General features: G+C 34.2%; 3 protein-coding genes and 1 pseudogene across 4 annotated transcripts; all 4 read left to right on the top strand.

The window, feature by feature from the left end:
• Window positions 1-574: 574 nt before the first annotated feature.
• LOC105127912 (auxin-induced in root cultures protein 12-like) lies at window positions 575-2,315 on the top strand (annotated as a pseudogene).
• A 334-nt stretch (window positions 2,316-2,649) lies between these two features.
• On the top strand, window positions 2,650-5,896 carry LOC105127724 (Tetratricopeptide repeat (TPR)-like superfamily protein). Its single transcript, XM_011029115.1, has one exon. It carries the CDS (start codon window positions 3,163-3,165, stop codon window positions 5,290-5,292), a length of 2,130 nt encoding a protein of 709 aa, XP_011027417.1. The 5' UTR covers window positions 2,650-3,162; the 3' UTR covers window positions 5,293-5,896.
• A 1,097-nt stretch (window positions 5,897-6,993) lies between these two features.
• On the top strand, window positions 6,994-10,615 carry LOC105127723 (Pentatricopeptide repeat (PPR) superfamily protein). 2 transcript variants are annotated; one of them, XM_011029114.1, is made up of 2 exons: window positions 6,994-9,377; window positions 9,570-10,615. In XM_011029114.1, the coding sequence occupies exon 1, from the start codon at window positions 7,284-7,286 to the stop codon at window positions 9,327-9,329; it is 2,046 nt and encodes a 681-aa protein (XP_011027416.1). In that variant the 5' UTR covers window positions 6,994-7,283; the 3' UTR covers window positions 9,330-9,377; window positions 9,570-10,615. The 2 variants fall into 2 exon arrangements, with proteins under 2 accessions (XP_011027416.1, XP_011027415.1); XM_011029113.1 differs by having other exon boundaries at window positions 9,476-10,615.
• Window positions 10,616-16,609: 5,994 nt separating this feature from the next.
• LOC105127722 (thiamine diphosphate-binding fold (THDP-binding) superfamily protein) lies at window positions 16,610-21,854 on the top strand. The gene is made up of 9 exons (XM_011029112.1): window positions 16,610-17,087; window positions 19,454-19,591; window positions 19,715-19,897; window positions 20,004-20,161; window positions 20,281-20,380; window positions 20,471-20,582; window positions 20,971-21,110; window positions 21,231-21,416; window positions 21,515-21,854. The coding sequence occupies exons 1-9, from the start codon at window positions 16,791-16,793 to the stop codon at window positions 21,680-21,682; spliced, it is 1,482 nt and encodes a 493-aa protein (XP_011027414.1). The 5' UTR covers window positions 16,610-16,790; the 3' UTR covers window positions 21,683-21,854.
• Window positions 21,855-27,337: the final 5,483 nt, after the last annotated feature.

Below are 27,337 nucleotides of genomic sequence, written 5' to 3'. Positions count from 1 at the left end.
AAAACCCACCACCCCCCCCGGTCTCTCTATATATATATAATTAAATTAAAGATCACCTGATTTTTCAATGAAACCCACAATAAAAATGCATAAAATACTATCCCAACCATATCCTTTTATGTTAAAATTGAATAAAAAAAGGAAGTTCGAAATTTCATTCTCAACTGGAGGAATGCGGAGGCAACCACCTAGCAAACTCCCAGGCACAATCCTTCTAGAATTTTATCGGTGGTGGGTTTAGGGTTTCACGGAGAAAGATTCACGTGGCAATGTGTGAGTGGAATTATTGGCTCTAGGGGAGGAGGGTTCTTGTTCTTGGAGAGTACAAGAGCATTATAAAATGCAACGGACACCACTGATGAATATCGAAAGCACTGCTAGTTTGCCTTTTCTTCTTCTTTCTTTGTATAAAAACAAAAGATCAACATATCAAATATTATAACGTCAATCGCAACTTATAACTCAATGTCCAGCACCATCCCCGGTTTAATATATTTTAATGATGGTGTTTTTGTTTGATTCTTTTTTCTTTTCCCCTTTTCTTTCTTTGTTTTTCTTCTCAGATCAACAGGTTATGGCAACAGTGGAGGAGCGAAAAACACAGAGAAGATCTGGAAAGAACGAACGAACAAGTGGAAAGGTCACCTAACTGATTGTTAATATTATATACTTTAATTGAACCGACACCTGTGTGGTGTTTTATGTAGATATCGCTGCATTCGTGTGCGGACGGCTCGATTCGGCTGGTAAAATGATAAACCTGAGCCCACCAACAACCAGGTCAGTCAAGAGGCTAAAAAACCATTCACAGGCCCAACACATTTGGGGGTACGGACTAGCCCTGCTGAGCCGCTCCACTCATGGAGTTGTGAGTTGATCTAACTAACAAAAATCACCCACAAGGAATTCCGGCCGTTCTTCATGTTAGAGTTTTATATTTCAGAAATTTTTTTAAATATTTTTTATTTGAAAATACATAAAAATAATATTTTTTATTTTTTAAAATTAATTTTAAATATTAAAATATTAAAATAATTTAAAAAATAAAAATTTATAAAATAAAATTTATATTGAAGAAACAAGCAGTTACTAGGTAACCAACAGATGGTAGCCTGGCTCTCTCAAAGCCCTGACAACAATAGCTTTAATTATTTTTTAAGGTAACAAAAGTCTTCGGATGATCTCATTCATATCCCGTTTAAAGTTAACCGCACTTCATAACATTTTTTTTTTGCTTACATAGAATACGATACGTTCATTATTATTATTATTATTATATTTTTCACAAATAATAACATTAAAGGTTGATATTACATTTATATCTATAAATAATCAAAATAAATTTTTTAGTTACAATATTCAATTTTTCTATGAGTGCACTGTCGTTGGAGCCTACGGCATCCAGAACCATTATCAGTGGATCTCATTGCTGTGCCAGGGTCTTGGCATAAGCTCTTTTGTACTCTTTTTCTTTTTTATCCCCTCCCTGTGTTCTGCTATTCTTGCCCACACATTTACTAACACGCACCTCATCAACTTATTAGTATAGTTGGAGGTGTTTTTAAATAATTTTTCATGTTAAAATATTTATTAATATATTTTTTTTAAAAAAAATATTTTTAATATTAATATATTAAAATAATTTAAAAATATTAAAATATATTAATTTACAATTAATAAAAAAATATAAAATATTTTTAAAACACGGAAACACAGTAAGTTTCTGCCCTCAAGTCATGATACCTGCACTGCACCTACAATTTCTCACTCTCAGTCGCGTTCATCGCTTCTCCTGTCAAACCCGATGGCTGGACCGGTTGGGGCATCAACCTTAATGGCACCGGCATGGCTGCGGCCCAAGTCATTTTAGCTTTGAAATCCAGCAAAGGCGCACCTGAGGTAAAAACAAACAACATCATATCATACGGTGGCATCAGGGAGGAGAGACTGTCTTTTGATGTCTGGGACTTGAGTGCTGAGACCACTGCAACAAGTGGTGAATTTACCATCTATGCATCGGTTAAGTTGTCTGAAAAGGTCGAGTCTTTTAATCATATTTGGCAAGTGGGTGCTGCTGTGAATAATGGGAAGCCTGTCAAGCATGAATTTGCAGCAGAAAACAAGGATGCTAAAGCAACTTTGGAGTTCACTACTGCTCAGAAAACTGGTAAGACTGCTACCATCACCACCCTAGCTGGTGGCGATAAACAGGCAATGTCACTATTAGTTCTTCAAATACCACCGCTGCTGGTGGGAGTTACAGGACTAAGGAGATGAATGTGGGCTTCTGTTTAGCTGTGTTTGTTCTAACGTAAAACTTAAGAGCTCCTTCATTACCTGCTCAACGGAAAGAGGACCACCGAGAAAGAGCAAGTGAAACTGGTGCAAAGTAAACTTATTCTTCCTATGTACACAAAGAACTAATGTTTCATTTTATGTTAAAAAACTTTTGATATGATCTATAGTGGAGCGCAGATGAAAGAACTAATGACGTTCTAAGCAGGTTATTAGTTTAAAATAAGTAAGTAAATTCCGAATTGTGAGCTTTCGAACAGATTAACAATCCCCGATGGAAACATCCTCCCAACCGGCATTTGGCTACCGGTTCAGGGTAGTTATTAGGTCTTCGTATTTGCCGCCGCAAATTAATCTTGCCATATGCCTAAAACAACCTTATTCTGCATCCTCTTCAACTGTAAAATGCAAAATAAAAAACCATACAAAATCCCGTTCTCCTTCATTCTTAACAAAATAAGGTTACTGTTTTTATATACCAAAACCGAAAAATCATTCTCTATCAATAACCACGGATCTAGATCTCCAAAATTTGGCTCGCTTTCTCCAATCCCTTAACACCCCTCATTCAATACACCAAGGAAAGCAGCTCCATATTCTCTTCTTCAAAAAGGGTCTCATACAATCTACTCTTTCACTAGCAAACCGCCTTCTGCAAATGTACACTGGATGTTGCAGCATGACCGATGCACACAAACTGTTCGACGAAATGGTCAACCTAAGCTTAGTCGAATTCTTCCCCTAGGTGAACTATCTTTAGCTTTCGAGAAGACAGTGAAAGCAGAAGACTAAGTCACGACGTGGAAGCTTTCAAAGAGAAAATTTCCTACCCAAACCGGCCGTTACTTTTTTATTCTTTTCCTTCCGATGAGTGGCGCTTCTATTCTCAGCTCTCTTCTCTCCAACAAAACGCTCAACCTCCAAACCCGACCTGCAAATGTCAAAGCCTTAACCAGACAAATCCTCTCTCACCTCGAAGCCAATCGCCTTAAACAAGCCGTTTCTATTCTCTTTGCCTCTCCTGATTGCTTCGCTTATTCCCTTTATGCCCATCTCTTCCAGGTTTGCTCGTCCAGTCTTGCTATCGTCGAGGCTCGAAAGGTTGAATCGCAGTTACTTGGTGCCTGTCCAACGCCTCCAACCTTCCTCTTAAATAGAGCCATAGATACTTATGGAAAATGCCGGTGTTTGGAGGATGCAAAGGAATTGTTTGATGAGATGCCTCAGAGAGATGGGGGATCTTGGAATGCGATGATTAGGGCTTGCTTGCAATGTGTGCGCCCGGAAAAAGCGTTGAGTTATTTTGGGGATATGCATAAACAAGGGGTTTATGCAAATGAGGTTACCTTTTCTAGTGCTTTGAGAGCATGCGGTGATGTTCTGGAACTTTGTCTTTCGAGGCAGATTCATGGGCTTATTGTGAAATATGGGTTTTGTGGGAATGTCATTGTTGGGAGTTCGCTTGTTGATGTGTATGGTAAGTGTGAAGCTATGAGTGAATCAAGGAGGATTTTTGATGAGATTGAGAATCCTAATAATGTTACTTGGAACATTATTGTTAGGCGGTATCTTGAGGTAGGTGATGAGAATGAGGCAGTGGTCATGTTTTTTAAGATGTTTCGTGCCAAACTTAGACCATTGAGTTATACCTTCTCTAATGCCCTTGTTGCATGTTCAGATATGCGCGCAGTCAAGGAGGGAATGCAGATCCATGGAGTTGCAACTAAGATTAACTTTGAGGAGGAAGAGGTAGTTTTGAGCTCACTTATTGATATGTACGTAAAGTGTGGTGAAATAGAAAGTGCTCGTCGGGTTTTTGACCTGCCTGGTTCGAGAGATTTAATCTCTTGGACTTCTATGGTGTCAGCTTATGCAATGAGTGGCAGAATGAGAGAGGCAAGGGAGCTTTTCGATGAGATGCCTGAACGGAACATGGTCTCATATAATGCATTGTTGGCAGGGTACATCCGTTCCCTCCAATGGGAAGAGGCCTTAGATTTTGTTTATCTGATGTGCAGGACAACTGAAAACATTGATCACATCACTTTTCAATTGATGCTTAATGTATGTTCTGGCCTATCAGATGTTGACATGGGGAAGCAGGTACACGGCTTCATTTATCGTCATGGTTGGTTATCCAACACTGTTATTGGAAATGCCCTTCTTGACATGTACTGCAAATGTGGAAACTTGAGAAGTGCTGGAGTTTGGTTTCATCAAATGAGGCAGTCACGAGATAGCGTTTCTTGGAATGTTTTGTTGACCAGCTATGCTCGTCGTCAAATGAGTGAACAAGCTATGTCGATTTTCCGGGAGATGCAATGGGAGACAAAACCGCATAAATTTATATTTGCTACTCTTTTGGCAGCTTGTGCAAATACTTTTGCACTTGAACAGGGGAAACAAATTCATGGGTTCATGATCAGAAATGGTTATGACATAGACACTGTGATGGCAGGAGCGTTGCTTGACATGTACTCTAAATGCCGGTGCCTTGAATACGCTCTCATTGTTTTTAGAGAAGCTGATAAACGGGACTTGGTTCTTTGGAACTCCATGATTTTGGGTTGTTGTCACCTTGGAAGGGGTAAATTGGCACTTCGATTATTTGGATTTATGGAGGAGGAAGGAACCAAGCCAGATAATGTCACCTTTCAAGGCATCTTGCTTGCTTGTGTATGCGAGGGTCATGTTGATTTGGCTAGGCAGTATTTTAATTCAATGAGCAGTAAATACTGTATCATACCAAGGCTGGAGCACTATGAGTGTATTATTGAACTCTTAAGTCGGTATGGGTGCATGGAGGAGCTTGAGAATTTTATTAAGGATATGCCTTTTGATCCCACTGTTCCCATGTTGACAAGAGTAGTGGATGCATGTAAAAAGCATCAGTGTTGGAGATTGGGAGAATGGGCTGCTAAACGACTCGATGAATTGAGTCCTTCAGCTCCTTTGCCCTTTGAAATTGCGGACAGAACCAAATTCAGCCTGTTGTGATTGCCAAGGTACATATCTGCCCATCCAGGTCGGCAAAAATCTGCATTTGTAAGTCGTGAAGTCGTAACTGGATGAAGCAAAAATATTAGCATTAGACTTCAGGTTAAGAATTCATCCAGATGTTCATGCCTCACGGTGAGACACCAAGCTTACGCAGGCTCCTCAAAAAGCATCAACGGGTGCGTTACGTTATCATCTGAAGTGATTTGAAGGAGCTCATACAGCGGGGGCTTAATGTTTCCACAGTTAGATGATTCGGGTATTTGATGATATTATAGGCTTGTCAGGTGGTGATTGGATTGGCCTTTGTGCGCTGTAAGTGGAGTCGGTTAGATAGCAAAACCTGATGATCCGTACACCGCCAAAGCTGAGCTGAATAAATCTGAGATACCTAGCGTGCTCGCAGCGATTTCTCATGAGATCCAATAAGTAGTTTTGTAACGGGGAAATTCCGCAAGTGGGAACCATGCTGCCATTCACTCTTCACTCTGCAAAAATTTCATTTCTCCGATTTTTTTCCTGGTACATACTTTTTTTCGCTCCCCGATCGTGTTTTAAAAACACCTTATTCTAGGAAATAAGTTGCACTCTTATTTTGAGAATACTAAGGTTTTTAAAGTACATTAAAAAAACTGTCAAATATGATGATGCCAGCGCAGCTCCCCCGCGAAGCCTGTCAGCATAAATTTAAATTTAAACTTGGCAAGCCAGACCAGTGTCTGATCCATTTTAGAAAGTCTCGGATGCGGGCCCTATTTTTCAAAAATTAAATTGGGGCATTATTTTTTTTATAAATAAAATTGCAAACGACCGTTGTCTCGTTTCCATTAAATCTACTACACTGCTAAAAAAATTATGTTTTATTGATCTAGAAATTTATTTTTAATCTATTTGATACTTGAAATACTATAAAAAAAAAGTTTAAATATCTTAATAAATTTATAAATAATTTAAAAAACAAAAAAACACATCAAAATATAAAATCAACCCAAAACAATAAATTTTTTTAAGTTTATATTTAATTTTTCTAAGTAATTTAAAGGTGAAAAAACACTTATGTGAAACTCTATTCAACAATAAAACTTATTAATATTAAAATCAATCATTTTATTGATTAAAATTGATGTTAATGCTGGTTTTATCTCTTTACCATCAAAATCTAACAATCATCTTTTTTTTTTTTCCAAACCATGAATTAAAAATAATAAAAATAATTTTTTTGTATCAAAATTAATCTTTTAAAATTTTAAAAAATCTAAATTATATTATTTTTAAAGATAGAGGATCTAAGTATATTTTTCACTAAAAATATAAAACACCACCTATTTTTTATGTCATTTTTATTTCAGCCCTTTTTGTTCTAATTTTACCATTGCTTCGGAAATAAAAAATATTTAACTTTCAATTAGAATTAAATTGTCTAAAATAAAGTTTTGAGAATAAAAAAAATTAATAAAAAAAGAACTGTGAATCCACAATAATTCATGAGTACGGAAACAATGTTAATCTACAATAATAACGTCACACCTTTTGGTATTTTCTATAATGTAGTAGTATATTATAGTATTCAACAAGTAATTATCAAGATTCCAGTAGCATGAATGAGACAGATTAGCTACACCTACATGTTTCATTTTATGTTAAAAAGCTTTTGGTTTGATCTAGGAACCAATGGCGTTCTAAGCAGGTTATTTGTTTAAAATAAATAAATAAATCCCGAATTGTGAGCTTTCAAACAGATTAAGAACCCCCGATGGAAACATCCTCTCAACCGGCATATGGCTTCCGGTTCAGGGTAGTTATGTTAGGTCTTCATATTTGCCGCCGCAAACAAATCTTACCATATGCCTGAAAAACCTTATTCTGCATCATCTTCAACTGTAAAATGCAACATAAAAAACCATACAAAATCTCGTTCTCCTTCATTCTTAACAAAATAAGATTACTGTTTTTATATACCAAAACCGAAAAATCATTCTCTATCAATAACCATGGATCTAGATCTCCAAAATTTGGCTCGCTTTCTCCAATCCCTTAACACCCCTCATTCAATACACCAAGGAAGGCAGCTCCATATTCTCTTCTTCAAAAAGGGTCTTATACAATCTACTCTTTCACTAGCAAACCGCCTTCTGCAAATGTACACTAGATGTGGCAGCATGACCGATGCACACAAACTGTTCGACGAAATGCCTCACAGAAACTGTTTTTCATGGAATACCATGATAGAGGGCTACATGAAGTCCGGGGATAAAGAAAGATCAATTCAGTTGTTTGATATGATGTCAAATAAGAATGATTATTCATGGAACGTGGTCTTTTCAGGGTTTGCAAAAGCTGGTGAAATGGAAATTGCTCGGAGGTTATTCCACGAGATGCCTAACAGAAATGGGGTTGTATGGAATTCGATGATCCACAGTTATGCTCGAAAGGGGTCACCAAGAGAAGCTGTTAGGCTATTCAAGGAATTGAATTTGGACCCTTTGGATAAATCATGTTGTGATACGTTTGTGTTGGCTACAGTTATTGGGGCCTGCACTGATTTGGGTGAAATTCAATGTGGCAAGCAAATACATGCCCGGATTTTGATTGATAATATGGAACTTGATTCGGTGTTAACTAGCTCGTTAATTAATTTGTATGGAAAGTGTGGTGATTTGGATAGTGCACATTGTGTTTTGAATATGATGGAGGAGCCAGATGACTTTTCCTTATCAGCATTGATCACAGGTTATGCGAATCATGGTAGAATGAATGATGCTCGAAGAGCATTTTATAGGAAAAGTAATTTGTGTGTTGTGGTATGGAATTCATTGATTTCAGGATATGTTACCAATAATGAGGAAATTGAAGCATTTTTACTCTTCAATGACATGCAGAAAAAGGGACTCAAAATAGACTTCTCTACACTTGCAACCATTTTGAGTGCCTGCAGCAGCTTATGCAATTCTCAACATGGAAAACAAATGCATGCTTATGCTTGTAAAGTTGGATTACTTTGTGACAATGTTGTTGCTTGTGCTTTCATTGATGCATACTCCAAGTGTGGAAGCCTGAATGATGCTTGTAAATTATTTAGTGAGCTCAAAACCTATGACACAATTTTGCTCAACTCCATGATCACGGTGTATAGCAATTCTGGTAAAATCGAAGATGCTAAACAGATCTTCAATACAATGCCTAGTAAAAGCTTGATATCCTGGAATTCAATGATAGTGGGTCTTAGTCAAAATGGCTGTCCAGTTGAGGCATTGGATCTTTTTTGCACGATGAATAAACTGGATTTGAGGATGAACAGGTTTAACCTTGCTAGTGTGATCAGTGCTTGTGCTAGTATCTCTTCACTTGAACTTGGTGAACAGATTTTTGCTAGAGCAACTGTTGTTGGCCTTGATTCTGATGAGATCATCTCTACTTCCCTAGTTGATTTTTATTGCAAGTGTGGATTTATTGAATTAGGTAGAAAACTATTTGACACAATGATGAAATCTGATGAGATTTCATGGAATTCAATGCTGATGGGGTATGCTACAAATGGTCATGGATTGGAAGTGCTAACATTATTTAATGAAATGAGGCATGCTGGTGTCAGGCCAACTGAAATTACATTTACAGGGGTTCTATCTGCCTGTGATCATTGTGGATTGGTTGAAGAGGGATGGAGATGGTTTAATGTAATGCAATATGACTATCATATTGATCCAGGGATTGAGCACTATTCTTGCATGGTCGATCTTTTTGCTCGTGCTGGTTGCTTGGAAGAAGCAATGAATTTAATAAAACGTATGCCTTTTGAGGCAGATGCTAGCATGTGGTCATCAGTTCTGAGAGGTTGTATGGCTCATGGAGAAAAGGATCTTGGAGAAAGGGTGGCACAGCATATCATTGAGCTCGATCCTGAGAACTCTGGTGCTTATGTGCAGCTATCTAGCATATTTGCCACTTCTGGAGACTGGGAAGGCTCAGCACTGGTTAGAAAGGTAATGCAGGAGAGGCAAGTACAAAAATATCCCGGTTACAGTTGGGCTAATTGTTGAATACATTATTCAGATGGTGGTACATCATAGGACTTTCATCATCATGAGGTGAAACAACCTATCTTTTTTTGCATGATCAACCACACTGATTTGGTGGTTTCTTTCTTTACTCATTCTGACAACTCACTGAATATTATAAAATTTAGGGAAATTTTGTCCTTGTGGAGATGGCATGGTTTCACAATTACTACACATCAAGATTCTTCATTTGTATTGACAGGAGAATTGTTCATAAATCAGGTTTATCTATTGATGCTACAGTCTCTAAGTTTATTCAGAGTGGCGAATGGATTTGTCCTAGTGCAAGGACTGCTGAAATTGTTGAAGTGCAGAGTGCTACTTGTGTATTGTTCTCCCTAAAGCTGAACAGGAAGGTGAAGTTACTTGGAGGCCCTCTGCTAAAGGCATTTTCTCATCAAGAAGTGCTTGGTATCGTGTCAGGCTGAAAGAAGCAAGAGTTGATTGGCATAAGCTCATACAAGGGCATGTGCCAAGATTTAGTTTCATAACTTAGCTTGCAGTTCCTAAAAAACAGCCTACCTAGTGTAAGCAAGTTAGGATGGGGAGAGCTGTGAACACAGATTGTCTCCTGTGTTTTGGTATCGCTTTTGATGACTGAGATCAATCTTTTTTGCTTGCGCCTTCTCTTAGACAATTTGGAAGTCTATTCTGCAGTTATGCTGCATCAATCAGAATGCTCATGACTGGAGTAGTGAGTTTCAATGGGCTAGAGCAAATGTGCAGAAAAAGGAGCTTTTTAGCAATTTTGTTAAGACTGGCTTTTTGCTCCACAATGTACGGTGTTTGGAAGGAAAGGACCGGTAAGCTTCATAATGGTCCTCATAACTCTTGAGGATGACATCATGTGGATTGTACATATTGTCAAAAGCAGTTGAATTGGGCAACTCTCGTAGGAGACTCTTCGTTTTTGATATGTTTGGTCTACAAGGAGAATTTTCATTTTGGTTTTTTATCCTGCATTGGGCTCTGCCTTTTAGTTTTTCTTCGATCAATGGAGCTTTCGTTATAAAAAAAGGACAGCATAAAAAAGATTCTTCATCTTTGAGGGAGGGTGACTTTCATGAAGCCGCACAATGGATTCCTCACCGACAAGCGCCATTCTGAAAGGGAGCTTTTGATAAGCCGATTCCAATGACACCAACAAAGATTATTAAAGAAGCTTGAAGGAAGCCAGCCACCCCAATGTCATAGGCTTCCTCACTTGCTAGCGCGTTGATCGCACAAACCAAACATTTTTTTATGTGTTCCCTCAGCATACCTTTTTTCTAACTTGATAACTCTTAATTATTTAATTCCGCTCCGCTCTTCGATTTAGTTCTATATTTCATCCCACCACTTGAGCTAACTAGAAAGAAAAGAAAGAAAATGAAACAGACAGATGGCCAAACCTGGTAATCTCATTGTATTCATTTTACAATCTAAATTATAAGTTTAATATATTAATTCTAGTTGAAGTAAATCTAATATATATATGATATTTCTTTTTTGTATCCATCACTTAGCATTCCAGTTCAATCTTTATTTATTGTTAATAATTTTTTCTTGTACGTATTAATGTATATGATGTTAATTGTTTTTTAGATTAATATGAATATTTTAATTAGTTTATACATATCATAACTAATTTTATGAATTATAAAATTTATATAATTAATAATTATATAAATTTTTATGAGTTATAAAATTAACAATCATGTAAGTTTTTTATAGTTATTATATAAGTAATTAAGAATTTAGATCTAAAATTATAAAAAAATATTTTTTTTTAATTTTTAATTTTTATTATTTAACTAACACATAGATAGTTGATGATAGGTTAACTTTATTAAAGGTGCTTGCGTATTCTTCTTCTTTTGGTGCTTGAACGTACTTTTGTTCCGGTCCATATCATAGGGTGAGCACCAAGATTAGTGCGAGCGTGTGTGTGGGTATACTGTATACATGGCTGCAGCTGGCTTTTGAGCGAATTACCAGGAACAACTGGCTTCATTTTGTTCCGGTGTGCGTTTGGTAACGTGGTGTATAATATTTTTTAATTAGAAATTATAAAAATAATATTTTTTAAGTTTTTTATTTTCAATATCATCACATTAAAATTATTAAATATATATAAAAATATTAAATTATTCTTTTATAGTAAAAAACAGTTTTAAAAATAGTTTTAATGATAAACATTGCCAGGTGTAAAAACGAGAGTGCTAGTAGGAGTGATAATTTTTTTCAAGACTTCGTTTCAGTTTTTTCACTCAGATTAAAGAAAGCAGGGTTTTAAAGTCAGTTGTACACCGATGTTCTTATAGAAATATAAATTTTTTCTATTTATAAATCTTTTACGAGACATTTTAAGCTCGTATAAATCTTATTGATGACCCTATATTTTAAATAGATCAGCTATCATTAAAGAGATTTTAAAAAATTCAAAGTATTAATATGTAAAGAAAATTATTTTAACATGTTTTTGACCAATCATATGGCGCCATTTGTGATATGCTAAAATCCTAAATATAATCTCCAACACTTTCTAAACAGAGGACTTTACTATGAAAAAACACCCTTTAAGCTCATAAATTCTCACTTGTATTGGTTAATTAAATCTGCGTGTGTTAATTTTATTTTGTTTAATTATACGGACTCACAAGTTAATTAATTTTTATGTATTAAATTTTGAATATATGTTTTGTTGGGTAATACAATTGAAAGTATTTGTTTTTAAGTATTTTTTATCTGTAAAAAGTTTTCAAATAAATAATTTTTAATATCCGAGGCCGATGGAATCAGAACCACAGCCATCCCTACCGTATTTGGTACTGGCTCGGATAAACGAAGGGGTCAGTGGGAGGCTGTGGGTTGTGTTAAGAAAGCCGTGAAAATGGAAATGATGGATAAGGTGATTGGATGCAGATGGATCGATTGGAGCAAAAACCATTCATGTACTTTCAAGGCAAACCAGTTACAGCATCATGGAGGCAAAGAGATTTATTTATTGCCGTGATCACTGAACTGAGAGATGGAGGCTAAAGGTTGTTTTGGTAGCATGGTAAAATGAGTCTTGAGGAGGTCTTTTCCATGGAGATACGGTTTGTGGTTACAATTGTGAGATTCTTTAAGGTACGGCTATGCTTGTGAATGTATCTGCCTTAGACCTACATGTGCTCACCAGACATCGATTCTTCTGTTTGCTGTAACGGTCAAGTTCGCCGTAAAATTGCTCTGATCAGTTGCTCGTTGCTCTTTCTCTTGGATGCAAGTAAAATCACTAGATGGAAGCAATGCGTTCCCTGAAGTCTATGAACTCCTGATCTCAAACGGAGCTTGCCTGATGTAATCAATCAACCGATCATGCATCTCTTCCCAACTGCTAGTAGTTATTCATCACCGCACCACCGTTGCCGCCAGCCATTTACTCCCATAACTTTCTTAAACGTTAAATTAAATAACAATGTAAAGATATCACTGGATATATCAAAGCTGGTGTAATTTTATGGTCATTAGTCGGAGTTTCACAGACCTCTCCGGGTTACTAAAAATTTATAAAAAAAACTTAATTAATTTTCTTGTTTCAATTGCTTGTACGGTCTAATATCACCTCTCAAAAATAGGAGTATCCAAATTTATGTTTATGCTAAGGTGCAGTATGTATGATTTGAAACTACATTCTTTTTTTAAAAGCAAAATTTGACCTTAAATAAGTGATTCGCTAATAATATTTTATTTATTATTTTAAAATTTTATTTTAAAAAATAAAAATATATAATTAAAAAAATTGTGGAAATATTTTTATATTCTTTCAACTTTATATGTTTATTTCTTAAAAAAATTAAAATATAAAAAATAATTAATAAAATACGACTAATTATTCTATAAATAAAGTAAAATTTTTCATTTATTAAAGTCTTCTCATCTCGTGTACTTAAAAGCTGGAGTTTATGCTTTGGACTACAGCACGTTGGGCTGTATCGAATTACCTTCTTTAGTGGACTCAAGTTGGGCCTGTGCCTGCAAACTGGGCTACGGCCTTTTAATGAATCAAAACTCCAATGCGAAAAAAGGAGAGTATCCCTCCGTAAAGCTTTTGAGTTTTTAAGCGCACCTCATAATCTTTTTTATTTTCTTTTGGCTAAAAGGTTAGGGAACTCCTTGAATTATTGAAAAAAAAAAATCATTATTTTTTTAAGGAAAATGATATATTTTTTCCTTATTACTTTTTAATCTATTCTTGAATTTTTTTTAATTGTGCTTATTTAATTTTAAAATAAAAAATCATATGTTCTTTATTCATATTTTCATTTAAATTAATAGAATGGTCTCGAGACTTGCACTTGTTATATTTTCATTTTGATTTAAAAAATATCCTTCACCTTATATATAGTAAGTAGCTCATATGTTTTTATATTTTAAATAATGTCTCCAATAAATCTTTAGATGTATAGTTGTATCTTCTTTTTAGTTAGATCCCAAACAGGTCCTTTTGCCATATTTTACTATTCAAAATAATATATTTATGCATGTTAATTATACTTGTATTATTATTATTATTATTATAATAATTTTTAAATTCAAACAGTTCTTCTCTTAACAACTTAAAATAAAATACGAGACAAATACGTAATTTGTTCTTTTTGTATGTTTAATAAATATATGACAAATAAACATATTTAGAATACATCTTAAATCCCAATAAAACATATTTATTTCATATTTTAAAGATATTGTAGGTAGTTTTTTTATTAAAAAAATTGGAACTGTGATACATCATTTAAATTAACAGGAAATTCTCAAGTGAAATAATTGGATATGACTTACAAGTCTAATTTTAGATGAATTACCCTCTCTTGGATATTTTAACTAAAAATTAATAACATAACTGATACAATTACATATATAATTACTTATTAGACATAACTTTTAAAATATAAGGATATATAAATACTTACTACTATTATTAACTATTATTACTCTCATTCTTCTTATTACTATTATTGTTATTATTACAACTATAATTATTATTAATTAATAAGATATAAATATAAAAAATTCCTAAACATTACCATTCCTACTCATAAATGGTTATTTTAATTTTAAATGGCAATCTCGCCCATGTCACCTTGTATGTGCAAAACGAACCAAATTAACGTTAGCCGGAAAAATAACAGGGCATCGATTATATTTTCTTAAAATCATAAAATTTATGAGAATTACCCTTTGGGGCCAAACACAACTGATGAGATAAAAAGGAGCACAAACAGGTGAAGAGAACGCTGCGTGGCTCACCCTCAGCCACGTGGTGCCCACCACATGCCGGCGAATTCACCCTGACCTGGCGTCGGTTTGGAATCCGGGGATCTGGCTACCATTCGGTGTCAATTATTATTATCAGATTCCTCAAGCTTCAAACTGAAAATATGAGAATTTCTTTAGTAGCATTGCTTTTCTATTTTTATTATAAATATATTTTTAATAGAAATCAAGTTAAAACTCTTTTTTTTTTAAAAAAATAAAAGTTTGTTTATTTATCCAAAACAGGAAATATAAGCTTATTTATGGTTTTGTTCTGAAGCTCGAGAAAAATACGAAAATATAGAATGGTTTTGGAATAACCGATGACCTATTATTATTATACTCAAATAACGAAATTCTCATTCACTGTGCACTCACGAAAAAGACTCCATCACATCAATGCTGAACTTAAACCTCCACAGCCTCAATAAATGCATGCATGCATATATATATATATATATATAGTTGGAAATATATTGCTATTTCTCCTATATAATTAATTAAAGATTTTCTCAAGTAACATATATCATGTTTTAATTATGAGTTCACTGCTGTTATTTAAAAATAAATATAGACACGCAAACATTACTCACACTTTAAATTCATATACAATTGAACAGTTTTCTCTGTTATTGTTATAAAAGGATATTTGATAACACGTGTATGATACTAATATTATAATATATTAAAAAATATTAACAGAAGCTTCCTTTTAAACTTAATAACTTTTGATATCTCCATGACTAAAGTGATTCTGTGATAATTTGGATGATTGTAGTTAAGAAATATAAATTTGTTAAAAATACTTTTAATTATAATTTTAAAAAATAGATTGTAAAAACATGAATGTTTGCATATAAGATAATAGTAAAAAAAATTATAAATAAAAAATATATTATTTTATTTTATATGAAACACGGTAAAAAAGAGTGAAGAAGAACTCCAAATTAAGCCCGAATCATCTAGAGTGTATTTTGTATTGTAGTAATTTTTATGGTTGTGTTTTGAAAAAAAATATTTTATAAGAGGTATTTTTAGTTGAGATTGATTTGATATTTATATATATTTGATTAAAACTATGGTTAAAATTAAAGTTGAACAAAAAGTAATTTAATATGTTTTGTTGATAATATTTTTGAAATTGAGGTTATAAAATAAGTAAAAAATATATGTATTAATATTAATAATTTTAAATTTAAATATTGTAGATTTAATTACTACTATTATATCATGATATAAATAATATTTTATTTAAAATATTTTTTATTATTCAATTAAACCATCTACAATTTCATTACGTACAAAATTTATCCTACAAGAATTATAATTTTCATAATTTTTAAGTGTGCAATAAAATTAGATAAAATATTATGAGAAATAAAATTAAGATTATAATATAAGTGAATTTAATTCACTTTACAGTAATTGTTGAAGAAAAAAATTATTTACATGACAATGCAAGTGAATTTAATTCATTTTAAACTAATTTTTCAAAAAAAATTATTATTCTTGTCAACATAAACAATACAAGTAAATATTAATTCACTGTAATGGTTTTTCAGGAAAAAACTATTCTTTTAAATAAATAATATAAGTAAATTTAATTTACTGCATTGTTTTTTTTTAAACTGTTTACTTAAAATTATAAACATTGAGGAAAAAAAGCAGCCAAAAACTACTTTAGTAAAATCTATGTTTTAAATATGAAATACACTGAAATTCATCAAAAATAAATTATATTTTTAATTTTATCAAATATTTATTTTAATATAATTATTTTAAACACAGAAACAACTAGCAAACAATCAAAATCTAATCCAGGACAAAATGGAAGAGAGAGATGGTAGGCTCCCACGACTCCACGTGGGATTGTACCAGGTGATCTGTCACGTGCAGCGAATAAAATACGTTCATATCTTCCCTTCCTCAAGGACTGACGATTACTAATCTCAGGCCAAATTCAAGTGACGGAGGCACACAAACACTTACTTCTCCATCCCCAGCATGATGATATATGTGCCTCACCAAATCGTTATTCATTGTATTCCCTTCTCCAGTCCCTGTTCTTCTTACCAGCATTTTAATTAACCAGTGGAAGAAACCGAAATAAATAAGAATAAATTGAACATACAGATTTCATCGGCCTGTCCGTTACGTTGCAATATGGCTGTTTGGCTGGCAGAATCAAGAACCATCACCCATCACTTAAAGAGAAAGGTGGGGTTCATGGGGATTTTTCACCAAGATTTTTGGATTTCTTCTTCTTGCATGCAACCAGGCCCTTTATCGTCAATATTTATCCCAGAGTTTCACGAGCATCAGCGCTCGACTCTACGTTTGTTTCCTTTCAACTCATCAATTTCCACCCGTTTCTCCCTTCATCGATTCAAAACCACCAAAGCTGCAAGCCAACTTGAGCATCTGTACTCTACTGATGATGATGATCATGATAATAGTCAGGTAAATATTCTAATATTCAACTCTGCCTTTCTAGTGGATATCTTGTTTTGCTTTGTTTTCTTCTCTTTTGATCATGAATTGGTTCATTTTACCCACTTATGGAGTGTTGAGTGCATAATACACTTCCGATTCACAAAAAGATGATGGCTCAATTGCTTGTGACTATGACAAAAAAAAATTTCAGAGGGCATCTCTTACCAAAATATTATGTTTTTTCCTTGTCATGAACCGAAACGTTAACCTTAGATTCTAGCAGTTTACGAACATTGACTTGTTCTTTGCACACCTATTTAAAAAACCAAAATAACTTACGATTTGGGAAGATATCATTCTTGTTTCTTTTCTCTTGTAGAGAGAAATTCGACGACCCTCTCTCATGTAAAACATCTCCATATGCTTCTATCAGTGGAATTCAATGATCTTCGAGGAATTACTTATCATGATTTTCAAATTTTTACACACCACGTGCTTCTTTATTATAAACTGATCTCTGGCAAGTGTATACTGCCAAGGTGTTACCCTTTTTTATATGAGATCGATGTCCTTTTTCACAAGTAATCATGCTCAAATACATTTTACGGTAGTTTTGAAAAGAAAAGAAAGCTTTCTGTTCTTATTTTTTATAACATGAACAACAATCAAGCACAATTTGTTTCGACCACATTTTCGAGATCAGCTGCTGAGTAGGTGGCTAGCTGCTTCCTTCTACCTTTCTGTTTTTCTGTAAGAATAAGACAAAAGAAGAAAGAAAAGTACCAAATCTCTCAAATAATTAAGACAAAAACGATCTACCCTCTTCTGATTAGAAAACAAATCTATTCATCATCCTTCTTTAGGACAGGAGAAATGACAAAATAACATTTTCCTAATAAAGCAGATTAAGGATATGGACACGGATTTCGTATTTTTTATAAATGGGAATTTTCTCATTCATGGAAAAAAAACCCCATTAATAAGTAAATTCAATGATGGGGACGACGATCAAGCTACTGCGATATAATTGGCAGTCCAAGATTACCCCATAGCTTCATAAAAAGGGGTCATTGAAGGTACTACCTTTCCTAATAATTTTTACTCCAAAATATCTGTCTCGAGTAGGAAGGTATTACCCATCCTGCTTTTTTAAGGAGAAGGCAGCGGTCCCGTCCCTTTCCTTTTTGGACAATCGTCCGTTCCGGTTTTTACCTAATCCTTATCCTTCAAGCTTGTCCAATTATTATCATCAAGATATAACCTTGAGCTCTTCGACTATTTGAGTTCCAATAATCCCAATATTTCGGCTATCAAATTCACTGTCAGAATAGTGTTGTGCCGTATTTTCCAGAATATCCAGTGGTCATATACTTATAATTAAGGTGATGTTGTTGCATTTTCTCGATGTAATGAGGACTGGCCAAGACAGGATTTACAGTCGTCGTGGTCGTCTTCATTTCTATTGAAGAGAATCACATGTTAAGGTCATCTAATAAGAGATTATTCCTAAATAGAACTAGAACTATATTAAATTATAGAAACCTAGTTCTCTGCCTCACCTGCAAGGTAGCAACCACCCATCTGTCTGGTTGTTGTAGTATTTAAGATAGCAGATCGGCCTTACACACCCAGTTGGCATAACTTCTGTAATTCTATTCTCACCAAACAAGGTGACACAATGAAGACCGGAAAAGTCCTTATGTTGCCAAAAAAAGAGAAAAATACCCCTTCTTTTTTACATGTATTAGAAAACTAGCACTTTCTATAACACGGACTGAGATAGATTCTAAGCTGTCGTGCGTCCCCAAAGTGCTTCTCTTTCAAAAAAATCTTGGTGCCTTTTAGAGAAACTAAGGCACAGTTCAGTTCGACTCTCGTATCGTTTTCCATCAATCCATCACTTGATCCGAGCCTAGATGGCACCGCTGTGTTGATTTCCGCTTCCTTCGACATTAACTGATCGGGACTTGACCTCTTAAGAGATTATTCCCTGGCTGAGCTCATTTCTAAGGTAATATCCACATGTCGTTGCTTGGACAAGAAAAAGAGAAACCAAAAGAGAAAAAAGTTGGTGGTGTTGATTGTTGAAATTGGAGATCGAGTTCGAGCTTAAAATGGGAATTGAGTTCCAGCAAAATTAGGCCTGGGGCTTGTGGGAAGGGTCCCTAATAGGAGTTCATTTTCATTAATAGGTTTGACCCTTTTAAGTCGTAATAGCTTTGATCCATTAATCAAAATTGTACTGAGGAATTACTGCTAGTAAACTCCTTGCACTATAACCAAAACAAACTTGCAAAACTCTTCTATGAGTCCATGTAGAACCACTACGGATTTTGAAAACTGAACCCGTGTTTCAATTATTACAAAACTGAATAGATATCTTGCTGTTTTAGGAACTGGATTTTCCTGGAGGGAAGGTCGCTTGCATGTCTGAAATGAGATTCTTACCGGAGTCCGCTGGGAAGAGAATACCCTGTTACCGCGTTCTTGATGACAACGGAGAAATAATCGTGGGCAGCGATTATGAACAGGTATCTCTTTCCATCTAATGAAAGCAATCAACAGCCGTTGAATCTGGCCAAACCACATCATCTTGGTGGTCACAGCATCACGAGTTGTTTAATGTAGTTGCTTGTGTATGAAAATTTTGTCAGTTGTGCGAGGAAATTGCAGTGAAGATGTATACGAACATGGTCTCCCTTCAAATGATGGACACCTTATTCTACGAGGCTCAGCGCCAAGGAAGAATTTCCTTCTACATGACCTCAACTGGTGAAGAAGCAATAAACATTGCATCAGCCGCTGCACTAAGTGCAGATGATATCATCTTGCCTCAGGTATAGTAGCATTTGTCACATTGGATGCTTAAATTTCCAGTTCCAGGCCAAATTGTTATGTCACTCGTATTAAAGCAAGAGTTTGATCCATCCGATGCAATTTCAGTACCGAGAGCCCGGGATTCTATTATGGCGTGGTTTCACAATTGAAGAATTTGCCAGCCAATGCTTCGGAAACAAGGATGATTGTGGGAAAGGGAGGCAGATGCCCATGCATTATGGGTCTAAGAAGCACAATTTTGTCACTATTTCATCACCTATAGCGTAATATATCCATCTCAGTAGATATTTCTGAAATCTTACCGTGCATTTCTTGTAGTTAATCAATGCTACGTTTGTAATGTCATCAAATGTTCTTGATTGCTATTTATGCTGCTTGTCAGAACTCAACTTTCTCAAGCAGTAGGCGTTGCTTATTCTCTTAAGATGGACAAAATGGATGCATGTGTTGTCACATATACTGGAGATGGTGGTACCAGTGAGGTAACAGTACAAAAAGCTCTCGAGCGTTTTTCCTTCTTCCTCTCGGATTTGTTTTTGCTTTCGTTATCTAATATTTAACTAATTTTTCAGGGAGATTTTCATGCTGCTTTAAACTTTGCAGCAGTGACAGAAGCTCCTGTGGTCTTTATCTGTCGCAACAATGGCTGGGCCATTAGTACTAATATATCAGAGCAATTTCGAAGTGCTATTCTGATCACTTATCTTCTTACGCTTCCATTTTTATTCTCAAGCACAAGGTCACCGTATGTTGCTACTTACTAGCTAGTAACTGCTAGAGACTCAGTCCTCGTCCACGTGCACCTAACTATTCACATTATTTGGACCCGAGTACTCTAACCATCCAATGTTTTTTGGTATTTGTTATGTTGATTTTGGGTAAAAGAGTCCTCTTTGTTTAAGTAGTTTACCTCTAATGTCAACTGGAAATAGGTATATAGTCGTGGTCATGTCTTCCAATTGTTCTGAAAGGGAAAGTTGGAGCATCTTCTGATATTGAATTGTATGCAGTAGATATGCTATATATCTGGTAAATGATTTTCATGCTTTTTTATATAGAATATGTTCCGCAGGCGATGGCATTGTTGTCAGGGGTCAAGCTTATGGAATCCGAAGCATACGAGTAGATGGAAATGATGCTCTTGCTGTTTACAGTGCAATTCACAGAGCTCGCGAAATGGCCATAAGTGAGCAAAGGCCTGTACTAGTTGAGGTGAGATTGAACTTCCTCGTAGGATTTTCTTGCCAGCATCTGAGGCATTGATCCTTTCTAAACAGCAGCCAGAATACCTTTAATATCACCCATGTAAATTAACAAGCAACAAATCTTCAGGCTCTTTCATATAGAGCAGGCCATCACTCCACATCTGATGACTCCACAAAGTATCGGTCAGTTGATGAAATTGAATACTGGAAAATGGTAAGGAATCCAGTAAATAGATTCAGAAAATGGGTCGAAAGAAATGGCTGGTGGAGCGAGGAGAAAGAATCAGAGCTCAGAAGCAGCATGAAGAAGCAGGTGAAATTTGACAGAACTTCCCGTATAAGCTTCTTCATTGTTCAACATGTTTTACTTGGCCAAAGTTTATATCAAGTTTTGTTTATTTCTTCTCGCAGCTTCTGCAAGTGATTCAACTGGCAGAGAAAAAAGAAAAACCTCCACTCAAGGAGTTGTTCTCTGATGTCTATGATATTGCACCACCAAATCTTCGAGAGCAAGAGAAACAACTCAGAGAAACCATCATTAGACATCCTCAGGACTATCCCTCTGATGTTCCATTGTAGAATATCTGAGATATGCTGAGAAGATAAGAGATAGTTTCGTCAACACCGACAGCAAAGAAGCTTTAAGCCCGTGAGAAGCAACATGTAATCAATAAAGGGATCCGAACACCGCATCTGTAAAGATTCCAACTGTTATGCTCGTATAATAATGCAAATAATTTCTCTATTTTAACTCGTGTTTTCTCACAAGAAAGAAAGAAGAAGAATCTGAGCACATTACAAGAAACGTAGTCTGATGGGTTGCTTAACTCGAAGTTGTGCACGGAAGTCCTCCATTGGCCTCGCAATGAAATTAAAAAAATAATAATAATTAAAATGGTAGTAAAAATTTAGGCAAATCCTGAACGTTTAGTCAAACTTAAATTAATTAATGAATTTTTTTTAAAAACCAAATTATTGTTCTGAACCTCCCAAAATCTCACAGTTAGTATTTATATGAAAAACATCTATGATATCATTGAAACATCTGAAGTATTATTTGAGTTTCTAATTTAGCATGCACCTGAAGATGGTTTTAGCTTCAACATCTAAACTCGAAAGAAAGGCGAATTTGAGTCAGATTTTGATTTTTTAAAGCAACTTCCTTAGACTTTTAAGGGAATTTTAAGTTTTGAAGGAAACTTTATGTGTTTTTGGAGGGAATTAAGATCTTAACCTCTTTTTGGCGGGGTTAGGAAGCATTAATAGGCACATGGTCCTACCATCAAGGATGTGAAAGCCATGGTCTCCTAACAAAAGGGCTAATTGAGAAATCTTTTACATCAGGATAGCGAATTGAGAAATATTTTAGTTTCACCAACAGTTACTCCAGGTTTTAATTTAAAAATCTCATATCATGTTGATTTCACTTTATTAAAATAATGAGGAATTTGAGGAAAAACTAGCAAGGGTGTCCCATACTTCTCCTGGCGTTGTACCATCCTGAATATGCTCTAGCATATCTTCTTCAATTATGGTCTTCAAGACAAACATTGCCTTGCCAACTTTAATCTTTCACTTGCGCAAGATTCCATTTCGGCTGGTTATGTGTCTTCACTACAATTGACTACCTACCCCGTGCCTTGCATGTAAGACGTCATACATGTTAACCATTTACTGTAATTTTAATTGTTAAGTTTCTTGATCACTCCAACAATGTGAAGATCTCTCATGTCCGCTTCTATAAAATCAATTTAAAATACTGTTGCTGAACCTGTGATTGACAACTGTTGTCACTTTTTTAAGCTGCTGCTGCTGGCACTTCTGCTTTCTAGTGAGGCTGCTCTTGCATAGAAGGATGCTGCATGCTACTGGAACAATCTGGGAGGTCTGCTACTGCCTCGTCCTGGAATTGATCAAAAACTTGTTGTCATGGACGGGGTTGTATCTGTTGAAAAAGGGCGTCGTTGCTTTTGTTTTCTTTTTCCAAAAAACAAATTGTTCTTGCGTTTGTTTTACTGATGCTACGAGTTTTTGTTGCTGCAAAGGAGGATGATAGTGCGTGGGGTTCTACTACAAGCTGCTGCTACTGCTCCTGTTTTTTTTTCACTTCCTTTGTCTTTTAATCAACCTAGGATACCAATTATCGAACAAAATTCATGTAAGTTTTTGCTCTAAGAAGAAAAACAAAAAACAGTAGCCAATGTTTTTCTTTTGTTCTTGCTCTCATTGATCTGAATATTCAAGGTGGTTTTAAATAGCCTTACAAATCCTACTAAGCTAAGACTTCTATTTTTATTTAACTAAGAAAAGAACGAATCAACTAACTATCTCTTAACTTCACTAAAACTCTAATATATCATTGATCTTTTAGAATTCTAAAAATATTAGAATTCTTGTAAACTCTAAATTTCTATGAAGCTAAATTCTAGCTGATGCTAAATTCTAATAAAAGCAGACCTCGAGCTAGATGTACTTCAATAATTATCATAGATTCAGGCTAAATTCAAGGTGAAAGTGGACAAATGATCTGGAAAGAAAGAATATAATTCAACGGCTAATGGAATTCCAATGAAAATTTTGTTCTACTTTCTAAAAGCCGGTGCCCAATTGTATAATCATTTGTCAACTCTATGTTCATCTTTTTTTCTTGCTCCCCACTTCTTGGGTGCTTTTTGGTTCTTAGTCCACTAGCGTGTTTCTTGCAATTTCAAAGGTGATATTATGCAAACAAGAAAATGTGATGAGCATATAAAGCCCGGAGACATAAATCAGCGTTGACTACGCGGAAAAAGCTTGATAATCTGATTGTAATCAATACCCTTATTTGAGAAGAACTTTCTTTCTTGGTGAGTATAGCGTAACAATCACATCCAATATCAATTTGTAATGAACTTTGAAGGAGAGACAGACATCAAATATCAATGCGGGAGAAGACACTTTAAATGGTTCCTGGATGGATCCTTCCAAAACGAAAAAAACCAAGGATTCCCTCAACAATCGACAGTCCATATACATCAACATTGTGGTAGTTACTGTTGTATAGTCTACCTTATAGTAGGTTTATCTTGACTGCTACCATGCATTGAGCTGGCGCCTAGCTTGGTAACTTGTTAAGGTTTATCGCAGTCAGGAGACATGACAGATATGCTTTGAGCAACAATCGGGATTACATTGCCTGGCTGGAATCTTGATATTTTCGTAGTTGTTTGACCCTTATCCATATATACCAAAGTGTGTACTTCTGCGATTCTGCCATGATATTCTCTGCATCCTCATAAAGTTTCGTGGACTTCTAAATGCGCTGGAAAAATGGAATGATTATTGTATGGGGATAGAGTAGGTTGTGCACAAAACTAAGATGAGAAATTACTATATGGTCGAGTTATGCAAATTATCATTTTAGCTGACAAATCAATTATGAATAGCTGTAACAAATACTCTCTTGCTTAATCGCTTGGCATAATGACGTGCAAATCGCTCCCCAAAGGCTGGACGGAGTCATCTCTTGCTTCAAGCAGGCGCGCCACTTGTGGTAGGAGCGTCCATTCACAAATTAATTACTTGAATGCATTAATTAGAAAAATCGAGTAAGCTGTTTTAGCCATGAGGTCCAATTTATATGCATTAATATTTTTTTTCCTCCTTATTTTCAAAGATCCCATTTGCAAGCATATACGTCCTTCAATATTTATGTTCTTTTTCTCAAAGATTTATCACAAAAACATACCAGTACATAAAAGATATGGATTTCTCTTCTCTTTTCTTACCACATCCAACATGTCATCAATCCAAGCGAAACAGACTAGGATGTTTTGAAGAATGCTAACATCTGATGATACAGACATGGGTGAAGTCTCGTAGAGCTTCTATCATTATATTTCTCGAAGCTGAGTATGCAGGTATGCAACCTATACTGTTATATTATATTTGGGGCTACGTAACCAGTGCTAAGAGTTTGGAATAAAAAAATTTACTTTTCCTGTAATTTTAAATTTAAATCATGTAATTGTTAATATAATAGTCATTAAATATTTATATAATCATTAATTTTAAAATCTATAAAATTAATTAAGATATTCATAAATTAGCTCAAACATCAAGATTAATAAATATTTAGAACCACAATTGTGATGCAAATCACGCCAAGCATGAACTGAGGCCACACCAGTAATAAAGAAATCCATCCGTAATATCCAGGAAAAGTCATGGTGGATGAATTAAGCTTATAAAACCAACAGAGTGGTATGTCCTAGCAGGAGCAGGAGCATATATATATATCTATATATATATATATATATATATATATATTTATATTTATATTTCTTTGTTTGCCCAGTTGGAACTTCCACCTCCATTAGCATCTTCATGGGAGCAACCACTCATGCTCAGACTAGATAAATCACTATCATTCTCACTCTCATTTTCATCCTCAACGTAAACGTCATCAATGACATCCTGGCAGGTACCTACTGTTGTCAAATATTTTGTGGCAAGTAAAAAAAAATAAAGATTTGGACTTGATATTTATTGGAAATAGGAAGGATATTAAGAGCAACTGTACTGTTGTGATGAATGAATTAGTTGCAGTTCGTCCGAATACACAATTAAAGTGTAGCTATTTTCTGATTAAAAAAGTGGAGTACGGATTCCTTATTATTTTGAAATTATTGTGGCAAAATACCTAAACAACAAAACAAAATGCTGCGCGTGCGATTAATATAATCTTCTTGGTGTTCTTCGTCCATTTTTCCTTCAGTGGGATCGACTATCGAGGACAAGGACCTGAGAGAACGCGTAGAATTACATTGCAGAATGTTTTGAAAAAAATATTAAACAGATATTTTTTTATGTATTATTTTTAATATTAGTAAGTAATAAAAAAATATTAATTTTAAATTTGCCACTCTATCGATTTATTTTATAATACTTGTCAAGACGCTAAATAGTAATATGTACATACCACAGCCCACCAAAAAATACGCATTCCTTCTTCTAATCATGTTGTCTCTGTAATTAAACGTAACTTGCTGTGGGAAGATATTCTAAAACTAAAAAAACAAATATATAAAAAAAACAAGATGTATATTAAATTTAAATTCTTGGTTATTTTATTTTTTAAAAAAGAAATATTTTTATGCCACTCCTTTTTTTTTATTAACAAAAAGATTTAATTAAAAAACAAGAAAGAATATAAAAAATAAGCAATTGAACTCTTATACTATCAAAACGTTTTAAACAACTTTTATATTGATAAATCTAGCATAAAAGATGATATTTTTACTTATTTTATTTTTGCATAATACTGTAAGATATTCAGTATTCCATATTAAATTATAGATTATAATATAAATTCCAACTGGGTTAAGTAAAAACAGTTTATGATAAATTTATCTTAAGAAATTATGATTCAAAAATATTTTACTTATATTTTTTCCACTCAATATCAATGTTTTAATTTATTTTTTAATCTAAAGAAGGATCAAATTCTTTAAAAAAATTTAATCTAAATTTGCTTTACCTAATCAAGCACTTTGGGAAAACCGAATTTTTTCTCCATTATCCCATTAATATATTTTTAGTTAAAATATTTAAAAAGTAAAATTAATTAATTAACTACTTAAATTTTGAAGTAAGAAAAATTTTGATTAGCCAAAAATAGGTATAAAAAAACTAGTTACTCTTAAAAAAAATACAAATAAAAAGGTAAAACAATATTATTTGAATAATTTGAATCATCCAAATTATTTTCTATATAATATAAAAAATTTCCTAAAGAATGATCCATCATTATATTTGATATCGAAATTGATTGAGTTTTTTTAGTGTTCACTCTTAGAAGTAAAGTAGTATCTAAAGGTGATCATTTTCGATTCGGTTTGGTTTTTACATGAAAAAATTAACCAAATTGATATTATTAATTTTAAAAATTTTAAACCAAAACAGAACAGAAATCAGTTCAAATCGATTGGTTTCGGTTTAGTTCGGTTTGATTTTTATTGTTCAAAAACTAATAAAACCAAAAAGAAAATTTTGTTTTTGTTATTCAGGAAATTGTTCCAATTTACATGACTAAGACATAATTAAAAAGAAAACAGATCTACCTATTGCCCACAAACTACAAGTAGATCTTGGTTCCAGTGTCCATAAATTACAAGCAAATTTCGGTTTTTGTTGTTCAGAAAAACAAATTTATCCACAAATTACAAGCAAATTATAACATTGTAAAAAAAAAGG

Source organism: Populus euphratica, unplaced genomic scaffold, assembly GCF_000495115.2.
Source record: "Populus euphratica unplaced genomic scaffold, PopEup_1.0 scaffold93.1, whole genome shotgun sequence".
Classification (NCBI taxonomy): domain Eukaryota; kingdom Viridiplantae; phylum Streptophyta; class Magnoliopsida; order Malpighiales; family Salicaceae; genus Populus; species Populus euphratica.
The sequence above is the reverse complement of the archived record's forward strand: the minus strand, read 5'-3'. Positions and strand labels throughout refer to the sequence as shown.